Source organism: Vollenhovia emeryi, unplaced genomic scaffold (genome assembly GCF_000949405.1).
Source record: "Vollenhovia emeryi isolate VEMERY1.0 unplaced genomic scaffold, V.emery_V1.0 DF939205.1, whole genome shotgun sequence".
NCBI lineage: Eukaryota > Metazoa > Arthropoda > Insecta > Hymenoptera > Formicidae > Vollenhovia > Vollenhovia emeryi.
The window spans coordinates 675,190-688,905 of record NW_011967161.1 but is presented as its reverse complement, the minus strand read 5'-3'; the positions used below and the strand labels follow the sequence as shown (position 1 = coordinate 688,905).

General features: G+C 45.1%; 3 protein-coding genes across 7 annotated transcripts in view; 2 read left to right on the top strand and 1 right to left on the bottom strand.

Moving 5' to 3' along the window:
• The window catches only part of LOC105561611 (ectonucleoside triphosphate diphosphohydrolase 5), a 6,295-nt gene extending 2,446 nt beyond the window's left edge, over window positions 1-3,849 (top strand). For both annotated transcript variants that reach the window (XM_012011731.1, XM_012011732.1), the window contains exons 2-4: window positions 708-1,856; window positions 2,208-2,384; window positions 2,757-3,849. In XM_012011731.1, the coding sequence (XP_011867121.1) occupies window positions 708-1,856; window positions 2,208-2,384; window positions 2,757-2,834 (1,404 nt within the window). In that variant the 3' untranslated portion in view covers window positions 2,835-3,849. The remainder of the gene's footprint in view (window positions 1-707; window positions 1,857-2,207; window positions 2,385-2,756) is intronic.
• Window positions 3,850-3,947: 98 nt separating this feature from the next.
• LOC105561606 (protein angel) lies at window positions 3,948-11,096 on the top strand. 2 transcript variants are annotated; one of them, XM_012011718.1, is made up of 6 exons: window positions 3,948-4,681; window positions 8,308-8,680; window positions 8,797-8,975; window positions 9,074-9,447; window positions 9,522-9,768; window positions 9,998-11,096. In XM_012011718.1, exons 1-6 carry the CDS (start codon window positions 4,505-4,507, stop codon window positions 10,406-10,408), a joined length of 1,761 nt encoding a protein of 586 aa, XP_011867108.1. In that variant the 5' UTR covers window positions 3,948-4,504; the 3' UTR covers window positions 10,409-11,096. The 2 variants fall into 2 exon arrangements, with proteins under 2 accessions (XP_011867108.1, XP_011867109.1); XM_012011719.1 differs by lacking the exon at window positions 3,948-4,681 and adding an exon at window positions 7,371-7,960.
• On the bottom strand, window positions 10,747-13,488 carry LOC105561607 (beta-1,3-galactosyltransferase 5). Of its 3 annotated transcripts, XM_012011721.1 has the most exons (3): window positions 13,296-13,488; window positions 12,807-12,944; window positions 10,747-12,735 (listed from the first exon to the last, which is right to left on the bottom strand). In XM_012011721.1, exon 3 carries the CDS (start codon window positions 12,572-12,574, stop codon window positions 11,483-11,485), a length of 1,092 nt encoding a protein of 363 aa, XP_011867111.1. In that variant the 5' UTR covers window positions 12,575-12,735; window positions 12,807-12,944; window positions 13,296-13,488; the 3' UTR covers window positions 10,747-11,482. The 3 variants fall into 3 exon arrangements, with proteins under 3 accessions (XP_011867111.1, XP_011867110.1, XP_011867112.1); XM_012011720.1 differs by having other exon boundaries at window positions 10,747-12,944; XM_012011722.1 differs by having other exon boundaries at window positions 10,747-12,902.
• Between the last annotated feature and the right edge of the window lie 228 nt (window positions 13,489-13,716).

The following is a 13,716-nucleotide window of genomic DNA, read 5'->3' as shown; positions in this document are numbered from 1 at the left end:
AATTAACAAGTCTTATTTATTTACATTGAATTTGCATGTAATCTGGTCATACTTAATTGATTATTTTTCTGAACATGCATCAAGAAAAGTAATTCTATCTCGACAAAGTACTACTCTGTTTAAAACGATAGATGGAATATGATGAGATTACATGCAATTTCAAGGTAAATAAATAAGAGTCTTATTAACTTACGTTGCATGCAATCTGATCATATTCCACCGATTATTTTAAACAGAGTAGTACTTTGTCGAAATAGAATTATTTTTCTTGATGCATGAAGAAAAAAAAAGATGAGGACAATAGCTTGTGCAGCGAGAAATGCTACAGGCAATTCGGATAGAATTAATTAGATTTAATTGAAGTCGTTCTCCATTTGAAGGGTGACCCAAGATGATTTGAGGTAGAAGAAGATATTCCATTACACATTTGTAGCTGTCCTGAATTTGTTGCAACAGGCTTTGTACACGATTTCCTTTCAATAAGAATTAAAACGGCTAATCCGAGCAGGATGCTGTCTTATTTATTGATTTGTATCACGTTGGTCCATGATTCAACTCTTTATTATGACTTTCTTCTATAATTACCACAGTGCCCTGAAAGCAATACTCGTATGCTTTGTTATCTTGAGAATATTTCTCGTAGGAGCAGATGATATAAACATGTAACGTGTAAATGAATTCTCACAACTTTCTTGCATGTGTTTCAGCTGAGAACTGAAAATGAAGAGGAGCGCGATAATGAATTGGCATCCCACCAGAAGAAAAGCACCGGCCAGCCGGGAAGGAAGTACTTCACGATGCTGGTGGTGCTTGGTACATTGTTCCTAGGTTACGTAGCCATAGCGAATGATCTGAAACCCATCAGGATAGGCAGCAAGGCCATCGACACCCTAGCGTTCTCGTTTAACTTACAAAAGCCGTTCTACGTGGTCGTCATAGACGCCGGCTCTACCGGTAGCCGCGTGTTGGCGTTCGGCTTCCACGAGTCCATTCTCAACGGGAATTTAGTGCTGGATAACGAGCTGTTCAAGGAGGTGAAGCCTGGACTGAGCTCGTTCGCCGACAAACCGGAGGACGCCGCCAGGTCTCTGACTGCGCTTCTGAACGAGGCGAAGGCTGTGATCCCGCAGTCGGAATGGCCGCGCACGTTGCTGACGATGAAGGCCACGGCGGGGCTGAGATTGTTGCCGGAGCACAAGGCCAACGGCATACTGGACGAGTGCCGCAAGTTGTTCCAAACGTCCGGATTCCAGCTCGCGAGAAACTCCATCTCCGTGATGGAGGGCACGGACGAGGGCATCTTCTCCTGGTTCACCGTCAACTTCCTGCTGGACCGCTTCAACTCGCTCAGCTCGCAGACCACCGTGGCCGCGTTGGACCTCGGCGGCGGCTCGACGCAGGTCACGTTCCAGCCCGACAGCGCGCAGGCGAAGAAACTGGAGAGACACGTCTACTCCATCAACGTGTTCAATCACAACATGAGTCTGTACACGCACAGTTACCTGGGCATGGGTCTGATGGCCGCGAGAAAGGCGATCTTGACCCACGACATGAATCTCGAGGCTGCGAATCCCAATGTTCCCATAGAGATACATTCCGAGTGCATCAATCCGATCGTGTCTACCGAGTGGTCCTACCACGGGCACGACTACAGGGTGAAGGGCCCGATAAACGGCACGTACAAGCTCGTGAAAACGCAGAACTTCGCTGGCGGGGATGAGAACAAGCCGATCGTACGTTTTCCCGAATGCTTGAAGATTATCGAGAAATATGTCGGCACTCTCACGGAGAGACCGTTAGGTTTGAAGGATCACGAAGTATATGCGTTTTCGTACTACTTCGAACGTGCGACGGAGGTAAGGATTCAAAGAGTTACGAACGTTAAATATTAACGAATCTATGAATATTTGACTCATCTTTTTTACATTTGGTCTGCTGTTTTGAATAATGCAAAAGTATTTACATTTGGAAATTTTACCACACGGTTTACTAGTAATTATACTTGGTATACACTTTGCTAGTAAAAAGTATGGTAAAATTTAAAAAAAAACTATCTTACAGTTCTTCGAAATGCCGTGTTGTTCCACGACTGCGTGATTTTCGGGATGAATTTTAAGAGAAAATTCTTCCCGTGTACATCGATTACGAACTACGACTGCCACAAAACGAATACAAGAAGTGTAACACTTGCACCATTGATGTTTCAGGTAGCACTAATAGATCCATTTTTGGGTGGAATGGTGCAGCTGAGCTCATTTTTTAAGCAAGCCAAGGAGACGTGCGACTATCCAAATACTGATCAGCCGTTCATGTGCTTGGATTTGACGTTCATTTACGTTCTGCTGAGAGACGGCTTTGGTTTGGAGCCGTCGACGAAGCTACATGTGAGCAAAGATTGAGTATTGCAATATTGAGCCAGCGGCACACGATACTATTTTGCCTACTGGATCGTTTACGAGAACCGACCAGGATTTAGGCCCGGTTTCATCAAACGTCGCTTAACTTTAAGCTTCGTTTAATTCATGTTTGTGTCATCACATGATTGTCTCTTTCTGAAGTAACAGTTGGAAAGAGACAAAGAACGAATTGAGCTAAGCTTAAAATTAAACGTTGATAAAACCGAGCCTTAGTCTTAAGTCGCCTGATCTAAAACTCGTAAGTAATCTAGTAGGACAAATAGTACCGTGTGCCGTTGGCTTAATTTTCATTCTACGAGAATATCCTCGAAGATAACGAAGTATTTTCAATTGTTGCAGCTTTACAAGAAGATCAATGGCCATGAGTTAAGCTGGGCACTGGGAGCCGCGTTCAATGTTCTCCAAAATGGGCTTTGACGTTTTCTTGTTATATTACTATTGTTAGATAAGTTTTATTCCAAATTTGTACATTAAGAAGAGACGAAGCAATGATGGAACGTACAACTGAAAGGGAAGAGGCGTGTAAAAATAGTATTAAGATTTAACATTTTTTGTATAAAAACGGATTTGGTGGAACATTTGATAATTACCGACGTACAATTGCCTAAAACGGTACAATCTGTCTCCTACGATTCAACAGACAGCAGTATTCGATATATATTTTTTAACTACGACAATATATTTTTATCTCAAGTGTCACGTTATCTTATCTCTCTAACATGAAAGATATATCGCCGTGCATGTATTTATGACGGTTCTTTAAAACGTCCGTAATTGTCATCTTACGTCGATATGCATTGAATGATTTTCTTACGATCTGTCATGTCCGTTTTGTAATCTTGCGGATAAACACAATTAACGCGTATGCGATGTAAATCGCACGATGAGATCGATCCGCCTCGTTGTGTAAAATTTATCAAAGTACAATTCGGCAACTGGTGCAGAAAACGAGACGAGGTTACACGAGTTGCGCCCTCGCGGCGACATATCTGCTACGAAATCGTGTAATAAAACTGTATCTCTGACATATCTCGATGCACAAAAAAACTGCAGTTATCATCGTAAACTCAGTACAAACGGATTTTATCCCCGCTGCTAACGTCTACCTGTTGAAGTATGCCAATGATGTACATATTATAACGTTCGATTTTTGTATGTGTCGCTGCATCGCGACGTTCTACGGGGGTTTTCTTCTACGATATTGCGTGGTCGATTACTCATGTTTATCGTTACGTGTCCAGCACGGCGATGTAATAAATTACATACGCATTGCGTGTATATAGATAGATAAATACTGTTGAGAATAGTACCGTACGATCCAACACATTCTACATATTATTCTACATAAAAGACACAATTTATGTGTATATAACATGTGTATATAGTGCCTTTAAAACGCCATTTTTAAATAAAGCGAACGCGTCGCTACGTATATCTTCTTCGTACATTCTACTTTTATATTGTTCATCCGGCTTTTTATATTTCACATCGTTCAATTTTAAACGTGTGCTCATCTTTTGTACGTCAATTTTAATCCCGCGATTTACACCACAATACACGTATAGCCATTCAAATTTAGCCGAGTGCTCGAAGATGTAATTTATACCCGAACTCTTATTGACCGCCGCGTCTAATTATTCTTTCGGTGAATTTTAAAGGTGCACTAACTGAAAGTATGCTCGTCCTTTCGAGATCACGTCCGATTCCTCCTTGAAAATTTGAGGAATCCGGGTTCCAGCTCGGAATCCGCACCGAAGATTACGCTTGCATTCGGGTTTCACTCTCCGCGAGGTTCCTGCAGATTTGCGTCGCTGTGACGGCAATGCGCAGATATTTACAAGTCTAAATCGCCGTGACAATATAAATATCTGTATTAAAACACCCATTGTGCGTAAATCTCTCTGTTAGATTATCGCACGACAATTCCGAGGTGAACGAGAGCGCGACTATCTCCATAAGAGATGCAGATAAGGGTGTGTTAACATATGCGTTATCGGGGACGAGCGTACTATTATTGAGCGCTAACAAATCGTCGCCGTTGAAAAAATATTGTATAAACTCTGTGTCCGTCGCATAAACTAGAGACGATGCCTTGTTCAATTGAAGCTAACGCGCGCGTGCGGGATCCGCGACCTTCTCTTAAGAGGCGTATAAAGAGAGATCCGTCGTCACTCGTTGTCGAAAGCTCGCTCCAGAAGCCACGAAGATCGTCCGGGACAAACTGTTCCTTCTTTCGCGCTTTGCTCGTCGTATCTTTAACAGCGGTAATGTATCTCGACACAGTGGACTCCATTCTCCTCTTTACTGTCCTTCTGGATTTATCTTTTTTTCTTTTTGCGTCCTTATGTCGGTTTCCACCAACGCAGTTTAACTTTAGCTTGGTTTCACTTACTTTTTATCTCTTTCTAGTTCTGAGAAAACGATACAAGTGAGAGCGATCCGAGATCAAAGTTAATCTATATTAGTAGAATTGGACGTTGGAGCGACTTCAGCCCAGACTCCAGTTAATCATCGGCAATCGAGAGACAGAAACACAACGGTTCCAGTTATGTGAGCGTCCCTGATCTAATCTTATCTTCTCGCAAACAAAACATTAACAATTTCATTTACGCCTATCAGACTACCGCGGATGGAGATTGAGATTGGCGGCTCGAGCGTGAATCTTTTCCCTCGGAGTAAACGCGCGAAAAGCGAAAAATTTCGTTGACAAATTCAACATTGGTTAATAAAATTTTTCACTTTTCACGAGCTCACGCTAGAGGAAAAGATTCACGATCGAACCCCTGATGGAAATTTGACCAATTAGAGTAAAAGTCGCTAAACTTTAGATTAGTGTAAACTTTACTCTGATCAAATTTCAATCTAATCTCAATCTCAATAGTCCGATATGGGCTTTGTGTTGACGAAATAATACAAATATTACTTGGCAAGTTGGCCATCGATTAACATTAAGCTAATCGGAATGCGATTGAGGTAATCCCAGAGTTACTTGAACCGAATTCCGATTAAAGTCATTAATCGGCGATTGATTCAATCAGCAACATTTATTTCGCTTCAAATAAAATTTCGAACCTTTCAATTCATTCTTTATCCATGAATATACTAAAATGTTAATTAGCCTATTATCTTCGTATTAGCAAACAGGTATCGATAAGTTGATCATCAATGAAGTCGGTTAATTGGAGTTTGGTCGAAGTCTCCTCCCGCTTCTCTTGTACTTCCTAATCTTCCTCTTAATTAAGAGTCAGGTATCTTGCGCAAGACTCGCTTCCGCATCTTTCCTGGAATTGCTTCTTTTCTCGCATCAAAATATCAACCGGTTCTATTCGTATATACACACGATACGACAAATAAAATGCGTAGAGACCGAGACGGCGCAGCTGTGAAACAGAGATACTCGATCAGCTTCTCGAGCCAAGATTTTTAATTCTAACTCATCTGTTCAAACGCTTTGTAATGAGATCTGCTCACGAACTTAGTTGATAGACTGTCGGCGGAAATATAACAGAAATTCCGTCCGCTGATGGAAAATAATAGCAGCGATCAGCTGCGGAAACTGAACAGGACCTATCGTTTCGCAATCATTTAAACATTTTAAGCAACACATTTCATTTTAGTGTCTATACGAAATAACGACAGATTCCGTTCGGTTTTTGCCGACGATCATCGGACTATATCGGCGGATTCTGCTGGCAAGTGCAGAGAATCTGCTGCAATTTGCTTTAAATTAAAGGGTACCTTTAATTACCTTTTAATTATCTTATCCATTTATTCTAATCTCGTCGCAGGTTTTATCGCTATCGTCGCACGATGGAGAGATAGATAGATAGATAGATAGATAGAGACAGAGAGAGAGAGAGAGAGAGCCATGAGCAAAGTCTGCTTTACTCTCCGTTATTTACTTCTCTCCTTCCTTTTCTCAATTACTTCATTAATTACCTCTTCTGTGCGTTCTTGAACTCGCGTTCGAGGATCAGGGGCTTGATCGTGAATCTTTTCCTACAGCGTAAAACGTGAAAAGTGGAAAGCTTCATTGATGAACATTATGAACTCGCTAATAAATTTGTTTGTCACGCTAGAAGAGAAGATTCGTGATCAAGCCCTTGGGGCTTCGTCTCTTTTTAGGGGGTCAATTCTGTATCTTGCAAACATGGTGAAGATGCTAAAAGTGAGCGGCTTTGTCTTTTTTTTTAAGGGGACAGTTGGAAAGAGACAAGGCTACTCACTCTTAGTATTTTCACTATAGTGTAAGATACAGAATTCACCCTCAGGGGGTCAATTCTGTATCTTGCAACATGGTGAAGATGCTAAAAGTGAGCGGCTTTGTCTTTTTTTTTAAGGGGACAGTTGGAAAGAGACAAGGCTACTCACTTTTAGCATTTTCACTATAGTGTAAGATACAGAATTCACCCTCGGGGGGTCAATTCTGTATCTTGCAACATGGTGAAAAGTGAGCGGCTTTGTCTTTTTTTTTAAGGGACAGTTGGAAAGAGACAAGGCTACTCACTTTTAGCATTTTCACTATAGTGTAAGACACAGAATTGACCCTCAGGGGGTCAATTCTGTATCTTACAACATAGACCAGTATTCATTGCAGTCAGATCTTATGTTCCAAGACCGTCTTGAATCTATCTAAAGATGCCGTACGGAACATTTCATTGACTACGGAGTATCTAAAGGTGATCTTAAGACAGTCTTGAATGTAAGATCCGCCTATGAATACCGGCCTAAAGACACAGAATTGACCAGCAGGTAATTCAGCGCGTGAAACGCGGCTGCCTGATTTCCGCGCGCGCGCACCCACGCGCACGCACTCCGTTCTCGGGCATACCGGGCGGCTAAATATACGGAACACGAATATGGGTCTCGGCTAAGCTGCCCGCGCGTCTCGGCATTCCCCCCTTTCGGCCGCGCGCTGCCACGCCGTTCGCCTACGCGTGCACGCATACGGACGCGCGCGCCACGTATACGTGCAAACGAAGCGCTAAAACCCGATTCGTCAGGGTCAACGGCGATTTGAAACAAGGCTGGTGGTCCCGCCGACCGACCCCCTCGGCCCCGATTCTGTGTGGTTCGCTCGTGGATCCGGTGGATCGCGCGGCGAGAGCGAGTGCGAGTGCGAGCTGCGAGCGAGAGATAGATCGAGAGATCGAGCGATCAGACGCACGGCCGTGCTCGCGGAGCAGCGCGAGGGATCGCTCTTTCGCACGTCGGGTCCCGTCCGCGGCCCGCCGTCGTCCCCATCGTGCGGTATGTACAAACGCGTATGCGTCGCGGAGCGGCCGCGGTAACGGTGCCAGTCCCCTAGGTCCCGGACGGCGGAACGCGTGAATCATGATAGGACGAGCGTGAAAGCGTGTGCTGCGCACCCCCGATCTCGCGCGAGAACAAAGATAAATAGATAAAAAATATATAAAAAAAAAAACACCAGAGATCCGCGCCGATAAATGAGCCTGTCCCCGAGGCTGCTGCTGACGAGCGCCGCTTCTCTGCTGAATGTAGCGTGTAACGCGCGGCCGGCGACGTTCCCGCAATCGCGTAAGGTAAGCGCCACGACTCCCCGCACCAGACGCGCGTCCCTCTTTCTCGCCAGTCGTTCCTCTCCTCCGCCACCCGTTGGCTGGCACGGCGGACGTTAGGGTTAGGCGTGGGTGCGCAAGGGCACCTTCCGCGTGGGGAAGGTCCCCGCGGGCTCTGAATACCGCTCGTTCGATCGCAGGGTGCGCGAGAGGCTGCGAAGAGTCGCCTTCGCTCACGAAATTTCATCTTAACAATATTCTTTGTTCTCTCTCTCTCTCTCTCTCTCTCTCTCTCTCTCTCTCTCTCTCTCTCTCTCTCTCTCATACACACACGTCTCGACTTTGTAATATCGTCCGCTTCCCCCCCGCAGATCTTTTGCGCGCTGGAGCCGACCTGGCAGCTTCTGGGTGGTCTGTGCAAGTGCCCCGTCTGGCGAGCCCTAGCTCCCAATCACCCGGAGCTCGCCGTCTCTATGGACAAATCTCCGTCCCACCAGAAGTGCACCAAGGTCAAGATGGAGCCCTACCTTGACACCTGCTACAGCCAGAGCAACGCGAGCGCGATGTGCGACATCCCGTTTCACGCGACGGCGAACACGTTGATCTATTGCCAGACCGGCCCGTACGCAGACCCGACGCCTAGCGTCGTTAGGAATAACGTGTGTGCAGTGGACACCAGGTACGGCGGTTACATGGACAAACAAAGGTACAGGGCTATAAGGAAGTGGAGGCAAGTCGAGAAAGGTAAAGATCCCTCGCCTTTCTGTGTTAAATCTTCGAATGGATATTATATGCGACATTATTTACTCGATTGTCCTCCTCCTGCCGGAGAACATGATCTCTTCTTGAAACATTTTTAGACAGATCGTCCAACAATATGGAAGACTATTTCATATTGAAACTCTTGTCCTTTAATATCCTGGCACAAAACCTGTTGGAAGATCACTCGTATCTGTACATGGATCACAACAAGAAAGCACTGAATTGGAAAACACGAAAGCCCCTTGTAATACAAGAGATATTCGAGGCGGAGGCAAATGTACATACTTATTCTTCGGCATTTAACGATGCTGTCAAACCTGCAGCGGGGGAGACGAGAGAATACCGCGCGCTATTATACTGTGTCGAATATTCCAGGTGATATGCCTTCAGGAAATGCAGGAGGAACACCTGCTAGAGTTTGTGGCTCCGTTCAAGCAGCACGGATACGAGTATCTGTACAAAAAGAGAACCAACGACAAGAGGGACGGCCTGCTGCTGTTGTATCGCTCCAGCGAATTTGTCTTGCTGGATTACGCCAAGGTGGAGCTGTATCAGCCCGGCGTCGAGCTTCTGAATCGAGACAACGTCGGAATAATCGCCAAACTGGCTCTTCGAGATAATCCGGAGACGCAGGTCGTGGTCGCCACAACTCACCTGTTATATAATCCGAGGCGCAACGACGTGCGATTGGCGCAGATACAGCTCTTGTTGGCGGAGATCGAGCGGATCGCGTTCCTCGAAAATACGATGTGAGGGCACGCTTCAGTTAAATCATTGCCCGCTTGCGTTCGGCAAATATTAAATATTTTGTGATACCTCGCAGGGCGGGCCCGAAGTACTTACCGATTGTACTGGCGGGCGACTTCAACTTGGAGCCGTTCACCGGCGTTTACAAGTTCCTAACGGAGGGCTCGTTCGAGTATTACGGCAAGGGACGGAGCTTGGAGCCGTCTCAATATCGTTCCCTGTCCAAATCTTTGATACCACCGCGATTATGCGTCACCGACAACTGTCAGCACTTTAACGTCCTGACTCAAAGACTGCGAAAGGAAGGCACCGGTAAAGTCATGGTACGTTCTTGAATGTACAACGAACTGCGCACGTCAACTGATTTCTTTCGTCGACTTCATATCTATTTTAATGTAACGCGACGAGTGCTCGTTCTCGGAATCTCTCGGTTCTGCGTAGATTTTGAAAACAATTTAAATTCTAAAGTGCTGCTTTGTCCCCTCGATCTTGACTTCTTTTCCTAATAGCGTGCTTTGACAATTGTTTCACTAACCATTCGATTCTGATCAGCTGGAGAACAGCGAGTCGCTTCAGAAACAGGACAAGAATGTGCCAACGCCATGCAATAAAAGTGTGCTGCAACAGAGTGCCAGCAGTGACGCCGGCCACGCGCAAGTCATCGAGATCGTGCAGGGCCATTCCGCGAGATTCTCGTCCGGCACCCTGACGCACCCCTTTAACATGCGCAGCGTTTACTCGCACGTAGGCGCTCACGGCGAGAAAGAGGCGTCGACGCATCAGGACGAGTGGATCACCGTGGATTATATATTCTACAGCAACATCCAACCATTCGAGAAGTACACTCTACCTACAGTGAGCCAATGCGCCGCGTTACCCAGAATACCAAATTTCACAGTAGGTAGCGATCACTTGTGCCTGGGCGCCACCTTTCAGTTACCGAAAAAGAAATCTCTACTTTAAAATTAGATAGAATAGCCTTTCATGTAAATCATTTTCTTGTCATATTGAAATTAAATATTTAACAGGGAGAGAGAGAGATATATATATGTACATTAATAATATTTTATTAATATTAATAAAATTAATATTTTATTAATATTAATAATAATTTATGTCATTTATTTATGTTGGTGAGACCAAAAGATACCACCTGCAATTCTTGCAATTTTTTAAGACAAGCACAAAATCGCAAGGTGCATTTTGACTTGTGAAAATTGCAAGTTTGCTACAATATATATCTCTTGAGTAACATCCGGAAAGTAACGGAGAAACATGATTTTCTTTTTAGTTTTGTCTAATTTTTTTTTGTCAACGATAAGTAATGAACAGTCACCTTAAATTTTGTTTTCGGTAACGAATAAGGGATAGGGGATGTTCATCAAGGACTGCTTAAAAGATTTTTGAGAAAACGTCAAGATATTGGTTTTTTTTGTGTGTGCTGAAAATGTAGACTAAAAAATTTTTGTTTGTGTTTCGCCAGTTTTGATGTAAACAACCCTGTATGTCACATATGTATAGGACTGTGATGTAGCAACTATCGTATAATTATTGACGCATAAAAAGATAGGTAAAGTAAACTACGATTTTACGAAGCTATATAGTAAACTGTACAAATTTTATATACAGTAATAAATAGAAAATATTCTCTGTAATAATCGAAGCGAGATCTCGATCTCGTTGGTCCGCCTGTTGGTCTTTCATGAAATTCTGACTGGGTTTATCTGTACGGCGCCTTTGTACACCAGCACGCGGGTCTTGCCAACGAGATTGCTCTCGCGGACGGAATAGTTTGCCTAGCAGAAACTCGGCGAACTCCTTGAATCACACTTGCAGCTCGGCGTCGCCGCCGTTAGGAACAACCAGGAGTTCACACTTCAGCAGACTCGCCCGGCCTCTTGCACAACATTTCAAGTATCCGTGGTCCGTCGTATACAACTCGCTAATGTTTCGAATCTTCATGTTTAGGGATGCCGACAACAAACACGTTGCCTATCCAAAAGCGTTATCAATCCCATCGGTCCGCCTATTGTTCCTTCACGAAATTCTGACTGGATGTATCTGTACGGCGCCTTTGTACAGACTCGGCCCTTCGTACGCCAGCACGCAGGTGTTGCCAACGAGATTGCTCTCCTCGCGGACGGAACAGTTTGCCTGGCAGAACTCGGCGAACTCCTTGAATCTCACTTGCAGCTCGGCGTCACCGCCGTTGGGACCAACCAGGAATTCGCACTTGAGCCGGCTCGCCCGTCCTCTTATGCAACATTCCAAGTACCGGTGGTCCGTCGTGAACAAATCGCTGATATCTTGAATCTTGATGTTTAAAGCACGCCTCAGGATACCGGTGACGAACACGTCGTCTATCCAAAAGTACTCGCGGGAAGACTCGGCGTGATCGATTAATCGACTCGCCACCCGCGGACGCGTGATGTACAGCCAGCCGGAGACGAAGTCGGGATAAACGCTACCCGCGTATTCCGCCTCGCTCACGTACCACTTGCTGGCTGGCTCTCGAATGGGGACCATGTTCGTCAGGAGGCAACCAGTCAGGGAGTTCTCCTCCATCTTACCCGAGCGCAGCCCCTCCAGTATGCCGTATACGTTGACGACGATATCGTCGTCCATCTTCACGATGTATCTAACGTCCCTGCAAGTGTCCACCGCCCAGCGGAGGCCCATGAGGTGCTTGCGAGTCAAGTTTCTGTAAGTGTCCGCAAAGTCACCCTGAAGTATGTCGTTGTACCGTCGCGACTCGTCCAGCAGCGCGTTCTGCGCCACGCGCGTCTTCCTCTCGGCGTCGCCACTTAGCTTGCCGAGCAAGAATACTCTTCTGATCCCCAGAGCTCGCAACTCCTCGTCCGCGTAGGCTCGCCGTAGGGCGCTTCTCGCCGTGGGCTCACCCGCGTAAGACGTGACGAGCCAGATCAGGAAAGTAGCGTTGCACGGTGGCTCGATTACGATTCTGCAGGCACCCGACGACCCGCCGGATGACAACCCGCGTACCGTTTCAAGCTGTATTAAGTTTACCTTCGGAGCCCGTGGCCGCAAGCCTCTTTCCACGAATGCGACGAACAACAGAACGCATCCCGTGCAAGCGAGCAGCAGGAAAAATCTGTACTTCGAAAGCATGTCTGCTTTGTATTCACAGCTGCAATTTGACTGACAATATCAAGGGTAGGACGACAGTCATTCTCTCAATCGCAGCATCCTCAGATCGGTCTCGTCCAATCTTTCAAATTATTTGCTCTTGAAGACGCAGTGGCAGCGAACAGTCCGTTCTTTATTGCCGTCTCCACGGAGAAAATGCGAGTTAATATAATTAATGAATCGACTGGATTACAGTGATACGTGATCAACATACCGAAATTAAAGTGATTTCTTGTTGCTTCAAGTGCGGAGGGTATCTTCTCTCTCGACCTCCACTTCCACTATTTTCTCTTTTTGCGGACCGTTTTGGCTTTCGTTATTGCATAAAACAGAAGGTCTTTTAATTCTGGTTCTAAATAAAAAATTTTCTTATACTTTTGAGTTAAATAATTCATCATGTAGATATATTGTTGTTTTTTCGCAACTGAATCTTAGGTTAAAAGACTAGAGGCACATAAAAGAGTTCATTTAGTGTCCATCTACAATAGAGATTTAAACCCTAAGCTTTAAGAAATTAACTAATCACATAGCGTTTTCGACTGACTGGAACTGACGTGGGATTCAACGCTCCCGAAGCGATCAAACCTGAAGATACTAGGAACATATGTTCGACCGAAAATGTGTTATGAATCTGGGTTAGGTCTTAGTTACGATATTCTTTTTAGTTTTACGATAAAATCGAAATATTTATTCGTAAACTTACGCGTTATTGTCGTCAAAGAATGCTTTGTTCTACAATAAACACGCGCATACGACCTGATTGTAACCTTACGAAGCTTCTTGGCACTGATGGATCAATTCGCAACGGTATGGGTCGAACGTGGGTTGCATTCACTGATGCCAGCCAGGCGACGCACGCACTTGCACCCCTCCTGCTTGTGTGCGTGCTTTGAACCATATATTGCACAGAAAACTGCATAGCTGCATATGCATAGCACAAGACCGTCTGGACCAATAAGCATGTTATGTAAATCAATATGGCGACTCAATGCTCGATGTTCATTGGTTTCAACTGTTTTCATGCTATGCACATGCAGCTATGCAATTTTGTGTGCGAAGTAGTCCGATACGGGCTTGAGAAAGTGAAAAAAAATGGCTAAAAATACACCATACAGCGAACAGTA